General features: G+C 35.2%; 1 protein-coding gene across 1 annotated transcript; it reads left to right on the top strand.

Annotated features, from left to right (window-relative positions):
• The first annotated feature begins 699 nt into the window (after positions 1-699).
• LOC129257441 (protein disulfide-isomerase A4-like) lies at positions 700-21,854 on the top strand. Its single transcript, XM_054895762.2, has 8 exons — positions 700-916; positions 4,646-4,840; positions 8,622-8,760; positions 10,628-10,690; positions 13,116-13,211; positions 14,811-14,936; positions 16,206-16,242; positions 18,548-21,854. Exons 1-8 carry the CDS (start codon positions 739-741, stop codon positions 18,683-18,685), a joined length of 972 nt encoding a protein of 323 aa, XP_054751737.1. The 5' UTR covers positions 700-738; the 3' UTR covers positions 18,686-21,854.
• Positions 21,855-21,869: the final 15 nt, after the last annotated feature.

The raw sequence follows: 21,869 nt of genomic DNA, 5'->3' as shown, positions 1-21,869 counted from the left end.
ACCATTGAGACTACTCCGATCCTATTCATGCCACACACACACGTACACACACAGCAGAACTTACAAAAGTTTATATTGTTCTCTCTGTTTTTGTCATCTGTTGTTTGTCTGATGAAATTAATTCTTCACTTTTTTTGTACTAATTATATTTTGTTCAATATTCTGAAATACGTCACAAATAGCCGTCCCGGGAAGGGTTTGTCGGGACGCCGGGACAATTACGGGACGATCCCGGGAAATAAGTACGGGACATCTGGGGAGCGTTTCATGAAAGGACTTGTCGGACGTTTTATCCGACAAGTCCCATTTTATCCGACAAGTCCCATTTTATCCGACAATTACCATAGTAACAGTACCTCTCAGCCAATCAACATCAGAGAAAGATGTCAGATCTGACAACTTGCATGCCCACTTGCATATGTCAAACGCTCCGGCGGGTCACCCTGCTGGTTTATCAACACTATGCATTGTTATATGCTCATCGTATATGCGGCGTATATGTCAATGCCATGTATAGTTTTTTTTTTTATTATAGTACCATGATTTTTGTCAAATAAATGATAATACTAATGATATTCCCCCGACTTTCATTTTTTATTTTTTGTACAGCGCACGAGGTCGGACCGCGGAAATAAAAGACACGCCCCCCCCCCCCCCCACCCTAGCCCTCAATTCGATTCACATATCGTTTTCCACGCATGCGCAAATATCTCACTTGATTTCCGTAATTCCTTGAAGATGTCGTCCTCCAACGCATGTCTCGTTCTTTTCCTTTATTTGTTGTCCATGTTGCTGAATGTTGCTCAACTTGAAAACATCGGAGAGGAAGAAGTCAAGGCCACGAAGCCGAAGTATTTCACCAAGGATGAATATAATTCGTTAATTGAAACTGACGACCGCTTCCTCGTAAATTTTGGTAAGCATGGAGGAGGTGATTGCACACGTAGCAGACGCCATCGTGTATTGATCACACAGGAGGCCATTCCCATATACCGCGGTGCATGCAATTCTTATGCACATTATTATGCGTGGTTATCATAATTCTGTGATACAGTCATTGGAAAGAGTTCCTTTTGCGACAGCCTCCCAAAATTGATCGATATTAATTGACTAGCCAACATTCTAAAAGAGGGCAATTTTTTTGTAATGGGGTTTGAGTAAAAAATGGGGCATGGTCATGAATCATGGATTTTTTTTTTTTTTTTTTTGGGGGGGGGGGGTATCATAAATGATAACATTAAAAGAAAATGAAAAGAAAAACAAAATAAGTTCCCCAGGTGCCAGGCCCCAGTCATTTGAATTGCACAGGAGCTAAAAGCAGCCAAATCGTGGTTTCGGGAATCACTCAGTGCCACTCGTCGATTTGTATACGCGCACTTGTGTACAAATTAGTGAATGGAGGTAGGATGAGTGGGAAATAGGGAACCGTGCGTGTGACTGAATAAAGCGCTGCTGTATGAAATAATGAAGTGAACGGTGGTTCCCAATTAATATCACGATAATGCCCTAAAAGCCCTATCTTTAGTTGTATTTTTTTTATGATACTGGACTCTGGAGTACCGTATATACTTCACATTCATTACTCACCACCTTGCATTGTCATCTTTATGCTTTAAATCCCCATGCAGGACGTTAACTTGTTGTTATCATTTAAATCTGTGAATTTGTGAGAACTTTTGTAAGTGAAAGTTTAATTTGTCTGGAACATAGACTTAGCCGAACTCCCTGGGAGTTCGCGGACTTTTTTTAAATCTTGAAGGAATCCCAGCAAATTTGATATCATTGGAAAGTTTGTGAAATAAGAAAAACAATCAACTCATTGTCTGATATATTGACGGAGATATTTCAACTTACAGGGGAAAATATGCAGATTTTGTTCTGTCATACAAAAATATTAAAGGCTTGTTTGAGTGGGGGAGACAGTGGCTTTTTGAAATCTTGAAGGAATCCCAACAAATTTGGTACCATTGGAAAGCTTGTGAAATAAGAAAAGAATGGTGCATAAATCAGCTCATGATGTCAAATATTTCTGTTCAAAAGGGAGAATGTGCAGATTTTTTTTTACAGCAAAAGTAGATTTTCATAACTTACACAAAATGCAATGAATGGGACTGTATAATACTTTTTTAAAAGTACACTGCGTTGTTATGTGAGGCAAGCATGCCCTTGAATTATGCATCATTTTATTCATAATACTTCAAAGTTTCTCATGGTATAGGTTTCTATAGGGTTTTCCTCCTCCTTTAATGGCTTCATACTTGTTTTATTATTTATACATGGGTGCACAGACAGACTACAAAATTCTTAAAGTGGCATTTCACCGAAATCCCTAGATTTGGGCAGAATCAGTGGCGTATCTGCGGGGGGGGGGGGGGAGGTATTTCCAGCCCATACGTGCCCCCCTTCCCCCTTTGAGAGTTGAGAGTCATAGTAAATATTGTTAATGAATATGCTGTTCATACACAAATGAACCCCCCCCCCCTTGCGAGTCCCAGCAAATCTTTATAATGGGAATACTGTATGTTGTTCATACACAACTGAAGACCTTTTTCTTAGAATTTCTTTCAATTTTTTTAGTTATTGATTTATATATTTTTTTTTTGCTTGTCAAGTTTTCCGTGGGACAAAAAGACCTTAAATTTTTATATAGTGACAACCACTCTTTCCCCTTTTCGTACAAGTCTGTTAAAATGCAGGTAACCTTGAATAAGTAAAATATTTTGGATCGACCTCAGAAATCTGCTTGACTTAGAAGAGAATATGTTTTGCATAATCTGGTGATTTCTGGTTTAAAAAATTACTTTATTGACTATAATGTGAGTCTGACAAAAATAGAAAGTCAACTTATGCAAATTTACTTGTAGTTGTATGATGAAATCCTTTTGTCCACATTCTGAGAAGATTTTACCTACATTCCCTTTAAGTATGTGACCTGTACAGTATTCTAAACTCGGGTTGAAACTAAACCCTGGCTTAAAGTTGTGGATTAACTTTGGAGAGCCAACTGGGTCACATATCCCTAACGGTACACATCCAATTTATTAACTCATTTGACACTCAAATAGTTTATAATTGTCTGGGAATGATAACTGATAAATGATAAGTATTTTTCTTCATTATGAAAACAAAAAGAAACAAAATAGTAAACGTAAGAAATATAGGTAAACATTTTTTTTTTTTTTTTTACTCCCCATAATTTTAGCACAGAGTTAGACCGCGATTAAAGTTAAACCTGACTTCAGAATACAGGCCTATTAAAGTTTGTAAAACTAATTTCTCATCTGTCAATAATATTATTCAGGGGCAGATCCAGGATTTTCCCAAAGGGGGCACATTTTTCCAATGAAAATTTGACGAGCAAAAAAAAAAAAAAGGTTTTCACCTAAAATTGGAGGTCATTTCGTCTGATGAAAATTTGGCAAGCAAAAAAAAAATCAGGTCCTCACTTTCAAAAAGGGGGAGGGGCGGCCAGGGCACACTTGGATATGAAAAGTAAAAGCGGTATATTTACATTACAAATTTTTATTATGGCTCTCAAAAGGATCCACCAGTGATAGTATTAGTAGTTACACCCTGCTTGTTCCCGTATTTCATAAGAACAAGCAGGGTGTAGCGATTTTATCTCTAAGTGTACACTTATGTTATTGCAAAGTAGGCAAAATCAAATTAGAACTAAAAAAAAATGCAAAGCCCTGCATTTTGAGAGTGATTTTTGGAAGGAAGTCATTCAGCACATCACAATGATCACAGTAAAAAGAATAAGAATTTTGCCATTGAAATTGATGCGCAAATAGTAGTGCGCAGCGGGATGCTTGAATAAGCTCGTAATACGTTCTCATATTACATGGTTGAAATCATCACTTGGCATGCACATAACAATAAATACGACAACGGCTTAACACCAAACAGGTAATACGGGCTCAAATTACCTGTTTGATCTTTGTGACCAAGTAAAATAGGTAAATACGGGTCGGGGGGGGTTCTAGTGTAAATGTATGATACGTATGTGCCACGATCGAAACCCCCATTTTCATCCTAAATTTCCATTCCAGACCATCACCAATTTAGAAAGCCATAGAAATTCCTATTTTTTCACCGTTCCAGAGACCCTCAAATTTGTAATTTCTTGTTCCAGTGCCCGCTCTGTCAGCTCAGCACAGCACAATGGCAAATCGCCATTAGCTGCGTGAATTCTGCGGACAGCTCTGCACAGCGATTCGGAGACCGCTTATTGGTTCATCGCACAGAAACGTTGTAACCAATTTCATGCATACCGTATTCATGTGACACCCTGAAACATGTTTCATTTGTGCCGTTCCAAAGCATTGCATTTTTAGCAATCGTTGATTTTAGAGCAGTTCCTGAGACCCCCATTTTAAGACTAAAGCTTAGTTCCAGAGCCCCCTATTTTTGTTTTTGGTGCGGCACATAGGTATTATTTTAAAATTTGAGTACCCGCCAATCTTTAATCTCTTGTTCACCTGAAAAATAATGAAATGAAATAATAACCAATTCAAATGAATAATTTGTATTTGAATTTGGAAAGAAATCAAATGATTTAATTTACTTGCCTTTGCACTGGTTTTATTTTGCAATTAATGTATTAAAACAACTAGGTAACTTCACAATATCTCCTTGTTTGCAGTGAGCCCTGGGTGCATCAAGTGCAATGAATTTGCCCCTGAATATGAAGAAGTGGCGCGGTATTTTGCTACTGAAAAAGCAGAGATGAACATCAAAGTGTTTATAGAAGGTGACCTTCAAGTCATTCGAAAGCAAGCTCTCAGAAGGCTTCCATCTCTATACTACGTCAGAGACAAGACTCCCATCTTGTACACCGGTGAGTTTCCTGTAAATTGAGTAGAATTCTTAGTACATTTTAATGTATAAATTAAATGAGGACTGTGATTATTATTATTATCATTATTATTATTATAAATTAGTAGTAGTAGTAGTAGTAGTGGTAGTAGTAGTAGTAGTAGTGGTAGTAGTAGTAGTAGTAGTAGTAGTAGTAGTAGTAGTAGTAGTAGTAGTTAGTAGTAAGTAGTAGTACTTAGTATTATTAGTAGTAGTATAATTATTATTATTTTTAATTATTGTTGTTGTTATTGTTAATGTTGTTGTTATGATTATTTTAGTAGTGTCCTTTGTTGTAGTTGTGTTTCATTTTATCAATCATGTTTTGTTAAACATTTGATTGACTCATTAATGATTCCATGTACATAAGATAATCTTTGCTGCAACTTGTTATGTTACAAAGGAGACATATCATGTATGAAAATATTAAATAATTATGATTTCATGTTAACATAAGAAACAGCAAAGTGGGGACATGACATCATCAGCCCACCTATTGCATATTCACGATCACATGCATTATGCATATAATTGCTTTCACAAAATATGGCTAAAATTTTAAATTCAATTATTTTGTTATTTGTTACCAGATTTTTTACCATTAATTTTTTACTATTCATGTACAAATTATATGTAACCTTTTCAGCCTTGAGTACCCCTTTATGGTAATACTTTAAAAATTATTTTTCCCCATTTAAATGGTAGCTAAATCAATGATTTTGCATCAATATAATTTTTTCTGTGCATTAATGCATTTCTGAAAGCTTAATAAGCTTTGTTCATATTCAATCAGTCTGCGATCAGGTAGGCTATTATGCATTCTTGCCAACATGAAAGACTGCAAAAGAGGTAGGCTTTGCTACTGGGGGGGGGGGGGGCAAGCCCCCCTCCCGGGGCCAGAGACATTCAGAATTTTGAAAGAGACTATTTCATGCATTTTCAAACGCTTTCAATTCTCAATTCATTGTGATTTACAATGACATCCCCTGGCCACTAATTCAGGAAGAGCCCACTTCTGGAAAGCATTTAAAGGAAAATGAATCTTGTTATAAATTTGGTTAGACTATATCATAATAATCAGTCTTATAGTCGTTTATCAAAATATATCTTCATCTTGAGTAATGCCCTCGGCTATACATCAGCCGTATCCCTGCGGCACCTCTGACCACGCCCACAAATTGGTGTCAACAAGTATAGAAACACGTATATGTATGATATCACTATCCAAAGTTTATATTAATAAAGCTTGGGGCCAAGCGTTATCGTACTCACTGTATCAGAATTTTTAGTAAAACCTGGTGAAAATATCTCTCGGCTATTAGATTTTTGAAAAAGCGGTAGATTCTATTGTAAGGAGAGTTTAAAAAACGTTAGATGGTGAAAATGATTTAAAAGCAGTAGAGTTAGCAACAGTGATTATGTGGGCCAGAGTCTGTGGAAAACATGTGTTATAGCAAAACCATTTAGTCTCCAACAGGTTTAAATGTGTAACTTGCCAGACAGATCACATTTTTTTTGCATGTAAAGTTTGCTTTTGTATAGTTATACAGGAAATCTGATAATTCAGATGCTACATATTAGTAATAATGGGAGAAATACAGCAATGGGAAAATGTCAGCTGGCAGGCTGTCTTTGTGTGAGATCTATAGAAAGATATACAAAAAAGGTCTTTTGTTTGAACCCAATTTAAAGCAGACGGAAGGTCAATGGTTTAATAAATATGTGTTGAAATTATTTTTGCCCACGTGTAACTCTCTCAGTAGTCATCAAAGATTATGGGTATTTGCCAACTGAAAAATTAAACACTCCAGTTCATTTCGCAGTGATGTATGGATGAAAAGCATACTAGAAACTCATATTTCTTTGTTTGATTTTCAAATGTCAGAGATGAGAATGAGCATAGTTTAGTATTGAATGAATCTAATTTAAACCAAAAAAGAGAAACATCTAACACAAAAATATTAATAGGATTATGTTAATTTAATAGTGTATTTTATGTATGAAATACATATAGCATAATTGATTATTGCCAATCAATTTTAAGTATTCTTTTATTTGTTAATCATTTTATGATAATGATATGAAATGGTTCATATTATTTGTTCAAAGTATATTGTAAAGCAGCAATTTATCCTGGGTATGCTTTTTTTTACCAAAATACCACCCCTGGGGGAATATGTTTCTGTGCACAATAAACATAGGCTTATATTCACTTGATCGACTTGTAAGGTAGTTTTATACCACATCCAATTCTAAGTCATTTGGTCTACTCTCAATTTGGTCTAAATAATTGCTGTTTGGTCAACAGTGTGCACTACAGTTGGTCTAATATACCCACTTAGTCTAATTCTCATATGCCCAGTTCGATTGGTCTAATTTCCACTTTGTCGATTTGATTAGTTTATACTTTGTGAAACTGAAAATCTATTTAGGTAATTTACAGTTCAATAGTGGTGTATAGACCAAATGAACATTAGACAAAATAGGTAGAGCATGAAATCAGTGAAAAAATTACATCTGGGGCTTGGGATGATTTGCCCCTTTAATGGTCAGCAGAGCCCTGGAAACTAAAAAGGAGCAGGTCTAACCAATCAGCAATTTACCACATTTTATTAATTCTTATTTTGCATTCTCAGTGTGAATATTAATTGAATTCAATTGACTGTGTGTTGTTTTAATTGCAGAATATTAATACTACCAGCACCAAAATTTACAATGATTGAAGCATTCAACTCATTTGTTACAATTAATATGAAAATAATGTGACTCATTTCATTAACAAATCATGGAAACTTGATGTGTAATATTCAAATGAATTTAATTTGAAATGTATAGTGAGGAAAAAGAAGGGGAAATGCATTGTGTGAACAGAATTGTTGCTGTATTTTTTTCTCCAATTTAGCTACAAAAGGTTGGCTAGTAGCTGTTTTCTATCAATGTCCATATTAAAATTCACAATACAGTGTGTCCCAGAAAAAAAAGACTTATATCACAAAAAAATGATTTAAAATAACATATGATCACTCTGGAGCTTAGCGTCTTTACTTTCATCTTTTGCTATGACAAACTTCATGCATGAATGAGCAAAAAAAAATGAAGAAAGGATACAATACATTGTTTGAGGGTATCTGAATTTAAAAAGAAATCGCATGAATTGAAAGGTCCATACATCTATCTGCTTTATAAAACTCCAAACTAACCAAGCTAATGTAGAATTTAGGTTCTGTCAATTTTATAACGATGCTTGATATTTTTTCTTTTATCGATTAAAGATGTTTTCACATGCTGGATATCAGAATATTTCTCAACATGCTGTTTTGCTGACAATCAGTTATGAGTCTTTTGCTAATCTTGCTATTGCTATAGTAGGCAGTCAGTTAAAAAAATTGCATTAAAAATGGAAATGCAAGAAACATTAAATAAATAGAGCTTTTTTATGAGAAATAAATAGAACTTTGATCTTCCTTGGTTATTTTCATTAATTGAAGTATCCTCTTGAAGAGGAAATATGGAACTTTTGAAACATACAGACTTTTTGATATCCTTGTTTCTACCCATTCACTGAGTGCATCAGATCAAACACAAGGGGTTTCCAATGATTTATCATAAATTTATTTATTATATAAAAAATAGCTATGAATGATGTTCTGTGTAGTAATGTCCACTTTTCTCTTTCTCAATTCAACAGTAAAGATATTTGAAAAAAAATGAAGCATTCATGTTCCTTGATGATAAAAATCTCACTTTTGTCTTTCTCTCTCTAGGTAAAATGGACGCCTATTCTGTCATTCATTTTGTTGAGTTCACAGGAAGAAAAATCCATTTAACACTGATAGATGACGACTTTGAACACCGAACTCAAGCTGCTACTGGTTCAACTACTGGACCATGGCTTATCCTCTTGTAAGTATTTTTCCAGCTTTTGTCCCTTAAAAGCGGTAATCCTGGCTGAAAATAATATTAGCTAAATAAATAGAATAAAGATTTAATGAGTCAATTGCTGAAAGTTTCATTGACATCCAAAAAAAAGATAAAGAAGTCATTTAATTAAAAAGTATGCGATACTTTGTGAAAACAGTTATTTGCATGCCATCATGGATATGCAATATCTGGGCTGATGATGCCATGTCCCCACTTTCCTTTTTTCTATTGTATTCCATGAAATTGTTATTATTTCACATTTTCTCACAGGTCTGCATGTATAATAGCATGTCTCCCTTGTAATAAAATAGGTTTCAGCAATATTACACAGGAGATCAATAGGGTACATTGCCAAGTCGTATACTCACCACATGGTCTACTTTCATTTAGTCTAATGCCATTCCGTCCATCAATATTTCGTCTAACAACCATTTGGTCCATTATCCATTTGGTCCAATCATCACTTCGTCTAATCACCAGTTCGTCTATGACCATTTCGTCTCATAACCAGTTGGTCTAATATCCATTTCATTTTCATTCATTTTGCACAATTTAACACTAAGTCCAATTAGACCAAATGGTATATGGACTAAATGGCTATTGGACCAACTGGTTATCAGACGGAATGGCATTAGACTAAATGCAAGTAGACCATGTGGTGAGTAGACGAACTGATGGTAACCAAATGATAGTAGACGAGTTGGCAATTGGACGAATTGGCATTAGACGAATTGGAAATAAGCCATCAATAAACACTCATTTTTTACATTCTTGGAGGACAAAATTTGAGTAACATAATTCAGTGTACATGTAATATCAGATACAGAAGAAGTGGGAAGATGATGCCATCAGCTCGCTCACTGCATATTCATGAAGACATGCAAAGAGCCGTTCCTCCAAAATTATGCAAAATTTTGAATTGTCATAACGTTGTTATTCCTCGTCCTATTTTAATGAAATTGTTCAGTGTCACTTGCTTGTCAGAGTCTAGCCTTTAACAAAGCTAATGAGAAAAACATAGTGAAAAAAGGGAAAATGGCATTAATAGCAAAAAGTAGCAAAAGTGCAGAGAGATCAAATTAATAGATTTGAAAGGCATACTCCAGGCTACACCAGGGGCATTCTATGAAACAAACAGTGAGTGAATTGAACTGACAACTGATATAAGCTACTGAAATCCTTGCCCCTGATTGGCTCTCAACAAATCATTCTAAGGTGAAAATCACAGGCTATTTGATTGATGAAGGGCTCCCATGAAAAACTTTTTAAAAATATTTTCACCTGGCCTTGCTTTGAGGCTCACAGAACAACTTGAAAAAGATGATCTTATACAAAAATTATCAATTTTGTTGATTTCAAGTGAAACAAATTTTCACTTTGTCATGCACACATTGATTAAAGGTCAAGTCCATCCCAGAAAAATGTTGATTTAAATCAATAAAGAAAAATCAAACAAATATAACGCTGAAAATTCAGGCAGGCTGTCAAAGCACACAGCCAATGTAGAAACAATGGTAGCTCTCATGTTCTGGGAGGAATAAAACTTTATTTCACATGACAATGAGGAGCAAAATTTAAATATTTGATATTTCATGTAATGAAATACAAAAGAAATAGTGAGTGATTGATGTCATCAGTTCCCTAATTTTTTACTGACCAGGATGTGCATATAACTGTTTTGTGATATCAAGCGAAATTCTAAAATGTCATAACGTATTTTACATCCAATATTATTCTAGTTGGATTTTTCTCTTTTTGTTGGGGTGGACTTGTCCTTTAATGCACTTTTTTAAGAGTAAATTTGCTTTAACCATTTCTGTTCTTTTCTTCACATTCTTTTACATATCAGCTGTAATGTCGAGAATCCTGACTGCTCTATTCTTTTGCCTATGTGGGAAAACATTGCATACAAGTAAGTATTATGAATACTGCACATGTATAGTTTGGGAAATGATTATTTGACCCCATCCACAATACGTACAATGGCCGTATGGATATGTGCTGCCCGTAATACCCCCTATCGTGTCTTCCCAGCCGTTCCCAAGCATATGATTTTCACCCCTTTTCACTGACCAACCTATTGTCCTGCGGTTTTAGTTTTTATTTGATTATCATTAAAGGAGAATGAAACTCTTAGAGCAAGTTAGCTTTTGTGAAAGCAGAAAAATCAAAGAATAAGATCAACAAAACTTTGAGAAAAATAGGACTAGCAATAAAAGAGTTATGAGCATTTGAATGTCGAGATCACTAATGCTATGGAGATCCTCCCATTGGCAATGCGACCAAGATCTGTGATGTCACACACGTACAACTCTCCCATCTGGATACTGAAAATATACCCCAAAACATCTCTTTTTGCTCATTCTAATCATATGACAAACGATTCATCAATAATATAATGTTGTGAAACCTCTGTACTTGTCATCTCATAAAGAGAACACCTCACCTTGTGATAGACTCTATAAAAGTGAGAATATAAGTGAAATAAGTACTTAAGTAATGAGGGAGTTGTACGTGTGTGATATCACAGATCTTGGTTGCATTGCCGTTGGGAGGATCTACATGGCACTAGTGATCTCAATATTCGAATGCTCATAACTTTCTTATTATTCATTCAATCTTCCTCAAACTTTCAACAATATGTTTCTTTGATTTTTCTCTTTGATATGGATTCAGCTGGTTTCAAGGGTTTCATTCTCCTTTAAGATTAATTGTGCGTCTTTGTTATCCTGCTCTAAAGGCATTATGAATCCTGCAGCCGCAGGAACTTAACCTGCAAAACACAGAATCGTTGTGGCTGATCTAGGTGATCAGCTGATCTAAGAAAGGACAAAGGAAACTTTAAAGGGGGAATTCACCCTGACGAGAAGTTCATTGTAAACGTAGCAGAATAAAATAAAGGTGAAAGTTTGGGAAAATGCACCAAAGATTAAAATAGGTTTTTAGAATTTTTATTTTTTGATTTGTGACGTCAAATGCGAGCAGCTTTCCTACATATCGTATGGTAAAACAATCAACAAAATGGTATTTTCTCATAGAATTGCAAAATAAGTTTGATTGTACCTTCAGTATATCTACAGACAAGTTATTTCACATCTGCTCCTGAAGGAAAAAAAGTTTAGTCTTCATGAACCATTTAGAAATTGAAATATTTGCATTTTATATTGCATAATATATGAGGCACCGGCTAGAATGCCCGGGACTGTTCATATCCTACCAAAGGTCTTGAACAAGAGAGGGAGGTGAACAAGGATAAGAGGACTTAATCGAAGAAATGGAGCAATGATGACTGTAGATTTCTAGGAAGAAGTCTGATTGCTGTACCAATAGAACATCTAGTTATGGAAAAAAGAAAGAACTGCATACTTGGCTCTTTGCTCACTGTCCCTATATAAGAGGGACAGTCACTATTTTTTTTTTATGAAAAGAAGGATTTCACTGATAACAACCCCATGTCCTTATTTTTGTGAATCTTTATCCATACGGATGTGTAGAAAATTCAGCAATGTCCCTATTTTTTTTAATTCATTTTTCTTGTAGTACATTTTCCCTGTTTATTGACTGTATGCATTAAGGTTTGGCAGGTATGATAATAAACTTGATGGTCGGAGTAACCGTTTCATTTTCAGGGTGTTTTTTTCTCATCTCCAACATATACAATTCATACATATATCAATAAATCTAGACAGTTAAAGGGCAATTCCATAAAATGATCAACCTTTTTGTACATCCGACCCCCATTTTTCTCCAGTCTTACTTCACTTCATAAACTGACCAAGTCATGATATTTTGAGAACATTACAGACTGTCAAAAGAACAAGAAATCAGAGACAGAAAATTTAATGAAGGTCCTATATATAGGGTCGGACGTACATAATTTATGGAATTGCCCTAAAGAAAAACAATGCATGCAATATAACATTTCAATTAGAACCAAAATTAATAGCACTCATTGAAGAAAAAAAAACATATCGATAAATAGTAATGTTTTGCTGGGAATGAAAAGGACCACTGAGAAGCTGGGCTTGTATATCATTGACCCCTAGGATAATAATAGTTAAAGATAATAACTTACATATAAAAAAATACAATATTACATAGGTTATGTAGATTTGAATCAGTGATAGGTCAATACGCCAACTCCCCTCAGAAGCTATGTTTTTCCCTCGGGAGAATATTTTCCCTCAGCGCTGCGCGCTTCGGACAAAATATAATCCCTTGGGAAAAATGTAACTCTGTCGGGGAGAGGAAATGTTATATTCAAACTTTAGGTAGGCAATATAAAGAGTAATTATGGTTTTATTGTTTTAACTGCTTTTAATCGATACTTTTTCTAGACTGCATGGGATGATTGTTGTTGCAGTGCTGGATGTTGCTACTAGCCCTCAGACTGCCAAACGATTCAAGCTGACTAACACTCCTTCAATGCAACTGTGAGTAGAACAAATTTAATGAAAGTAAGTGTGATGTCAGTCGGTTAGTCGTCTAGGTTTTAAATCCGGTTTAGTCCCTGGCTACGGGGCAGGCCCGATCCATCACTCACAATGATCACCCTCATCCCTCACTTTACTCTATTCATTGCATCCTGATTGAGTCATCTTATCTTTAATATCTCGTGCTGTTTTGGGGGTGGGAGGGCGCGGCAAGCAACAACTTTTTTGGAGAACATATCCTAATGAAAACCAGTATGATGTCATGATTTATCACATACTGTTTTGTTTGGGGTGGGTGGGGGAAGCGCGAAAACCCCATCTTTCTTTCACCAAGTGGGGGTTGGGGGAGATAACGATAAAAAAAATCCATGGCATCGTTTTGTCAAGCAAGAAACTGATTCATAATGTGCTGCATTTGACCCAGGTATTATGGGAACAGGTAGGAAGTTATTCCTCAAAAAGTAGTGTGCATCGGAATCGGGGAGCCAAGCTAACCTTGGGTTATATACAAGCACCGCAGTTGGATATGAGGCCAATATAAAAACAGATTATTTTTATTATTGTTATTGCATTTGATGTATACTGTACAGGGATCATTTGGTGTTTTGAATATAAATTTTGCCATGAGTCGTAACAGCGGTTCCACGACATTTGCTCTGGTGACAACTACTCCTATGGAAAATCTGCCCATAAAGCCAAACAAAATTCTAACCTCTAAAACTGAATAAACCCTAATCCTTATCTTTATATTATTCTGAAGAAAAAAAACAATTACAATCCTGACTCTAACTCTGAGATGCCCTCTGAGATATTAAGACTGTAGCAAATGTCGCAGGGGCAAATGTTGTGTTGGCCCTAACAGCACTGTTCCCTTGGGTAAAATATTATGTAACTACAGAAAACAATGTTCTATTTCTGGTTGGCTGTGATCTGTTCAAACAGTATCCCCAGTCTTAGTAATCGTTGTTTAATATTATTGGTGTCAACTGGCTTTAGATGCCAGTCTACGAAATGATCTGAAAAATGAGTTTAAACAAAATCCAATGAAATGACCCCAAAGTGTTTGTATGCATAAATGAATCATATGTGCCTATTGATTAGATAGAAAATGTGTAATTTCTGAGAAACAAGCACATGGTATTCTAGCTAGATGTTGGGGCTTTTTCCAAGTAATAATAATAGTACACTCTCCCACATATGCTTAGCTGTGTTGGGAATCTTCAGTGTGGTCATTTTCCAGCTCAGATTACATGATTTCACGGAGTTGGATTTTAAGCAGATATAGATCAGCCATGAGATGGTGCCTAGATTTTAAATACATGCCATATTATTGCTGTTAGTCCTTTTCTTAAGTTTTAACCATCCCACCGCTGCCACCATGTCGTGGGTAAGTAAGGACCAACGTATTGTAAAAAGAAGGAAATCTACTAAGCGACTTTGAGGTTATATTAGTCTTTTATTCAGTTGCGGCCAAGAGGCCAACACAAGGGGGTGCACTTACACTTTGCACATCCATATAGATTAGTACAACATATAATCATCATATCAATTATGACCAAACACTGGGGCTCAATCGACCTGTTTTTCGTCCGTCCACAGATTCAAGAATGGGAAGCGATACGTCTACAACCTTCAGATGAGGGACGAAGAAACCATCGAGGCATTTGCAAAGAATGGCTTTAAGCAGGTCACAGCCATTGATGTGGTGCCACCACCTTCACCATTGTAAGTTGATTACCATATCATCATCATCATCAATCCAAAGTTTTTAATTTGGTCTTGTCCCTTTGAATAGGGTGGCCAAATTCACCTCACACTCGCAGCAATCGCCAATACCCCACCCTCCACTTTGCCCGATTCAGTGCATCCTTTATCCTCAACCCCACCCTCGTCTCCTCCCCTTGCCTCTTCCACGTCTTCTTTCGCCGTCCAGATGGTAATGATAATTATCTTGACTATTTATTATTTTGACAATTGATGATCCATAGATTTTCTATCTTGATTTCAATTTCAAGTTTCAATTCTAATTCAAAATTCAATTTCAATTGACAAAAGAACAAAACATTTCAGTTGCCTTCACATACACTAATGAATGGGTGTTTTGATTGTAATTGTCTGTATTTGTTTTAACTTGATGCAAATATGTTCATTCTTATGTTATGTAATATGTTCAAAATACCATGCAAAAATGCAATTTCCAATTTATTTGGACAATAAATACTACCTTATGAACACTATACTTAGCAAATACAGGCCTGTGTAACACATAGTAACTTTTGTATCACTCAGAGGTGATCCCAGTTGTATAAACCTGAAGTATGCAGTCTGTGAAGTATGTACATGTGCTTGTGGAGATACAAAATTTCATGGTTGAAATGTACAAATTCAAAGAAAGAGAGAGGGAGAGGCAGAGAGAGAGAGACAGAGCGAGCATTAGCGGGCAGTTTGAGTCAGACGGAAGGGGGGAGGGGAAGACAAAAAATAAGTGTACCAGTACATCCTTTATAGAATAGAGATTAAGCAAGCAATTGAGAGGGAAGGAGGGAGAGAGAGAGAGAGAGACACACAGACAGACAGACAAAGCAAGCATGTATGAAATTGAATCAGTGTTTTACATTTATGTGATATACATTTATGTATAACACTTGTATTGACTTACAAATAAAACATTGCTTTCATTACTTTTAATGCCCTTCATTTCCTTGGAGAGCAATCAATAGTTTTTAATCATTTTTAATCATGAATTTTGATTTTTTGGAATTTTTGTGTATGCTATTTTTCATCCTGCAAATATGACTAATTCCTTATTGGAATCATTAGCATACAGAACTTTAGGTAATTATTAGTCATCCTTTGAGTTTTTGTTTCAATAGAATTTGTTATATTGAATATGAAACGTTTGAAAGTAGTGACTTATTTTTATGTATGTTTAAATCCATTTTTTTTTAATTTGAAGTTGGTTGATTACTGTACTTTCAAATATATTTATTGCAGTGATACACTGACAGAAAACATCGCAGATCAGGTGAAGGTATGTATATCCTTAATGCATTCCTAACTTCCACTGCACTTTTTATCATCCAACTGCTATATTATTATAGTAAATAGTGGTAGTAAAATATGAGTTGTGATTGGCTAGATTGGTACCACGTGACCTCCCTTCAAAAAGTTATATTGTACATATGTACAATATAACTTTTGATTTTATGAGGATAAAACCCATGTTAAATGAATAGGGAGAATATCGATTAATGGCAATGTGCATTTAGCCAGTCGGTCATGCGTGTCCGATTTACTAAGCACATTCAATGCAATGAATCTCAATTTTTATAGTGATGTCACCTTTTCCCGACTTGTGCAACTTTACATTATGGACGGTACATTTTTGTATGGTACGTGTGCAACAGGACGAATGTTTGACATTCAGCCTCCCATTTGCTCGCGTACAACAAGCTGAGTAGGCTTTGTACAATTTACAATAATAAATAGTGAATGTACTATTATACAATATTACTGGTCTATATGAACTCCAAATATAAAATTATTCCTCATGCGGGTCTATTTCGCCTCGGTGAAATAAAGCTGCACTGCGGATAATTTTATATTTGTCATACATATAATCCAGTGTATTGTACAATAGATTGTACACTATTTTAATAATATGAGCAGTGCCTTTAATAACAGTGGGGATGTTATATTCATTAAAGAATTTAATATTCACACTGCAGAAGTCACATGTTCCATCCAATTTCCTGTTGAAGAGAAAACAGTATACATATTTTACCGAAGCAAGTTAAAGATAAAGATCATTTGATTGTAAGGTATATTATTAACTGTATCAGACATCTGAGCAGGGCAACTTTGATACATTATTGCCTGCTTATTAAAGACTGGGATCAAATGGCCGGTCAATAAATTTCCAATTGTTTATCCACGGGCCCAATTTATTGCCCGCTCAGGAAAGTCAATGAGAAAATGCGTGGAAATGTAGCGGGCAATAAAGCAGAGCTAACATCCGGGTATTCTACGCGATTTTGTACGCGTCCTTGAATTGCGCAGTGCTATACGTCATAATGATAATCAAGTTGAGACAACGCTGGATACTGCGTCCCTAGGCCAGGGACGCGTCATTTCAATTACGTCACAATGTTAAAGTTCAGAGGCCCAGTCTGCTCAACATGACAAACTAGATTCTCATTCTTAAACTTTAAAATATCTAAATTTTAATGATTTTTGCTCTAGATGTCTGATTTGGTTAATAATAGCAATATTGACTGGCCTGGGGGCGAAAGGACATATATTGCCCTCACTAAATTGATATCACCCTCGTCTACGACTCGGGCGATATATGTCGTATTGCCTTGAGGCCAGTCAATATTGCTTTATTAAAGTTGTTTGTGTCATGCAAAATACCTCAAATTGCTCAGCATTTCGGACCGGAAAAAAAAGGTGTGTGATGATGGGCTTTAGAGGAAAAAGTTGAGATATTTCATTAGACAAATACAAAAGAAAAGAAATGAGTGGGTGATATCTTAGCTTCCCTCATTTGCATATGGACAGGATGTGCATATAACTTTTTTCATAATTATTAAAGTAAAACTTTAAAATATAATTTCTTCTTTTACATCTGATTTTGATGTAAATTTTCATTGTTATACTTATTTCATTTGTCCCTTTTCATTTGAACTAAGTTGTTGTTAGTGAGGAATCTAAACGTAACCCCTTCTTTTGGGTTGGGTTAGGGGTCTCTCCGTAAGCCACCTTACTGAAAAAAATCCTTGCATCTTTCATGCACGAATCCTGCAAAGGTCATTTCATCACTAACTCTCACATTCATCAGACAAAATGATTGGAAATGCGGAAACCTATTAAAAAATGCATGGCATCTTTGAATCTCGCCTGTGGAGGGAAAGTTTGCCTGGACGTCACCTTTGTTTTAATAAGAGACAGACAAAACGTTTTAGTGCAGGTTTGATGAAAGTCCATCAAAGTAGAGCAGGATAATGGATTTTTCCAATTTTGGTTTTGTGAGTAGCTCCTCCTTATTTCATGGGATATTAATTCCAGGAATTGAAAGTGGTTTTATTGGTGCATTTAATGAACATCATTCTTATCCTTTAATATTCCTATTCTTCATGAACCATTCAAAAATTTACAAATGTTTTTATTTGTTAATTATTTTGGGGGAAACAATTATAATTGATATGAAACCAGTAGAAACAATTCCACTATTGTCGCCAACTATATATTATGCATTGTAGCTAAAGGATTTTTATATTTTTTTGTGATTTGTCTCACCTATTAACTAGCATTCATATTATTTTTGTTGAATACAGGAGGTTCTCTCAGATGAACATTCCTCTAAGCTTGTTTATATCGGCCTAGCTGTGGTCATTGTACTTGTTATCATCTTCGTTCTTATCCGATGTCGACCATCCGAGGCTGCACCCGAAAGAACAAAGAAAGGTGTATAATAATTCATGGATTGTCCCATTTTTGTGACATTTCGCCTTATTGTATGTAGTATTTATTATATAGCACTATTCCTTAGTATTTATAGATATTAATCACTTTCTAGTCATTTCTGCTTAAGAATCTAAGATGAATTAACTTCAGTGGCCGAAATTCACAAATGAGGTTTAAACCTGGAGTTGTACAAAACCATGAACTATGCAGATCTCATGTATTATTGCATTTAATACAGCATTTATTGAGTACCCTGAGCAAAAATTTATTATCAGAACTTTCTCAATGAACTCGCTGAATCAAGTGCAGTTATACATAAAATCTGCATAATTCACAGTTAGATACCCCTGTTTCTTTTGTGAACGCCGGCCATGGTGTTTAAGATACACCTCATGTCATTATGATTCAATTATCATATCAGGGTCCCGTTTCATAAATACTTGTTGTAATAACACATGCACATTTTCTATAACAATTTACTATTAGCCAGTCTTATTAAATGATTTCAGTAGCTTTTAATTGTTATTACAATTTTGTTGTAACAAGTTTTACGAAACGGGCCCCAGAATCATTGTCTGGATTTATTAGTTTGCATTTAGATGAATACTTTTTAGATAATTCTTTTATTTTGTCTTCCAATACATTTAGAGTAAATAACATAGAATATTTAGGTTTAACCCCGAAAAGGCTTGGGGAGGGGGAGAGGTAATCCACCCTGGCCCCTGTGGTATTTTAAGTGATATGGATGCATATTGCAAAGGGGTCGTATAACATTCCATATTTTTTTTATCTTCAAATCATTTTGTGCAGCTTTTGAGACCAACTTCACAATTTTCTGGCATGTGATTCAGCCTAAATTCAGAAATGAATTATTTCAGCTTTTACTGATAAAAATCAATTATTGTTATGCTGATCATATTGATATAAAAAAATGTAGCCAATAAAAATCTAAAGATATAAAGATGTGGGGAAAACAGACAAAATTTCAAAGGTAACTAAGTATATAAAATTGATTTTGAAACCAAATTATTTTTTAAAGAACAATTTACGGAAATCTTCAGTCTATTGAAGCCCCAAATTATTGTGATACGAGCTTCATCTAGTAATTGAAATGCAGTTATTGTAGAAAACTTATGTAGATTATATTATGAATAATACGTGTGCTGATTTTTTACTCTTTCACATCAGAGGAGAACAGAGAACAATGCCCCCCCCCCTCCCATGCCACCTCGCCCCATTTAATGAGGGTTAGAAGCGTTTCTTGTTTATCATATTTTATTTAACAAAACTAGCTATTACTCTTTTGTTATCTTAATTTGTTCTTTATCATTGATATTACTGTGATGATATTGACTGGTCTTGAGGTATATACCACATGTATTTTTCTAAAAGCAGTTTCACGTTGCCCGAGTTTTGACGAGGACAATATGGGTCCAGTGAGGGAAATACATGTGCTATCTCCCGAAAATGTGTTGTAATTTAGTACAGAGGCGCAGTAGGAAAATGAAAAATTTTGCAGGAGAGTTTATGAATATTATGGTCACTAGCCATACAGCTGAGCCAAGGCTGACCCATGGTGACATATTTTTTGTGTTTGAGTGGTTAATTGGACAGACAAAATATGTATTTTTATCATGTCTCAAGAATGCCTTATTTAGATATAATCTGATATATATTGTGCAATTAATAATTTACAAAGTGCCTTGAACAATGTAATATAATCAGTATTGTATTTCATACTCTGGTTTGGTGTACAAGCAGTTGGTCTACTACTCAGAGAGTCCAGTGCCACATGGGCTAAACCCAGTCCGCCTACTTTCAATTTGGTCTAATCACTGATTGGTCTAAGCTGCACTTGGTCTAATACCCACTTAGTCTAATTCTCATTGAGTCTAATGCCCAGTTGGTCTAATTTCCACCTTGTCTACTTATTATGTTTTTTCTTTGTCAAATGAAAATTAGGTTCATAAACAGCTGATCTAACCATATAGACTAGTTTGTGATGGACCAAGTAGATGCTAGACAGAATCGATAAGGCAAATGGAAATTTGACTAAAAAGTAAATAGGCTAAATAGCAATGAGAATAAGTGGTTAATAGAGAAACTGGTTGTAGAGGAGTAAGATTAGACCAAATGAGATGAGACTAAATCGAAGGTAGATGAAACAGGTATAAAGCAATGAGCAATTTACCGATACTACATGGTGACAGAGTTGAATACCCAAATAAAGCTTTTCATATGTAAATAGGGATGAAAAGTGATAAGTTATAATTCCAAATCTCATTTGATTTTTTTCTTAGGGGAGTTTGTGGTTAGGTAGATGATCAAGTGTATCTTTACTTAGACCACACATTTAAGGAGCTGCCAGTTGTCAACTCATTCACCAATTTAAAAAAAAAAAGTCTGTCATTTAATATAAAGAAGATTAGGAAAGTAAGAAAATACAATGAATTTGTATGAATCATTTGGTACAGTATCTTTGCCATAAATATTGAAGTATTCGATTGAAGGCTGGTCTAAAATTCTAGTTCAGACCGAGGTTAAGCCTGGGTTTAATTCTCTGAATACCACCCATAGGCTGGTATACTCACGTGGGGTTTAACATAGACCATGGTCCAAGTCAGTAATAAACTTATGGGAAGCCAATCATGTCAAAAGTTTGTTAACATTATTTGATTTTTACGTGAACTTTGCTCTTTCCTCATGCTTTAAAGGTGAAGAAAAAAAATTTAGTCATTATTTCCTGACAGTTATGAATGATATGAGTGTCAGATGAGCAGATAAATTGTTCTTGTACTGTGACAGATACCAGTCACAGTTGGCTCTCCATAAGTTAAACTGCAACTTCAGCCCAGAGTTCAAATTAAACAACGAGTTCAGAATATGGGCCATAGTGTTTTATTTCATATTCATACCAGGGAAGCATTTCATGAAAGGACTTGTCGGACGTTTTATCTGACAAGCTCTGTTTTATCCGACAGTTACCATAGTAACGTTGCTTCTCGGCCAATCAAAATCCCAAAAAGTTGTCAGATCTAACAAGTTGTCGGACAAAAATGTTGATGAAACGCCCCCCAGATCACATTACTTGCCATATATTACTACGCTAATGTTTTTAAAACCTTAAGACATTTTCTTCTGCTGAATAAAATCATGACTAAATGATAATGACGACTATTCTTCTTTATGTTT

The sequence above is a fragment of the Lytechinus pictus genome, chromosome 3, assembly GCF_037042905.1.
Source record: "Lytechinus pictus isolate F3 Inbred chromosome 3, Lp3.0, whole genome shotgun sequence".
In the NCBI taxonomy this organism is placed as follows: domain Eukaryota; kingdom Metazoa; phylum Echinodermata; class Echinoidea; order Temnopleuroida; family Toxopneustidae; genus Lytechinus; species Lytechinus pictus.
The sequence above is the reverse complement of the archived record's forward strand: the minus strand, read 5'-3'. Positions and strand labels throughout refer to the sequence as shown.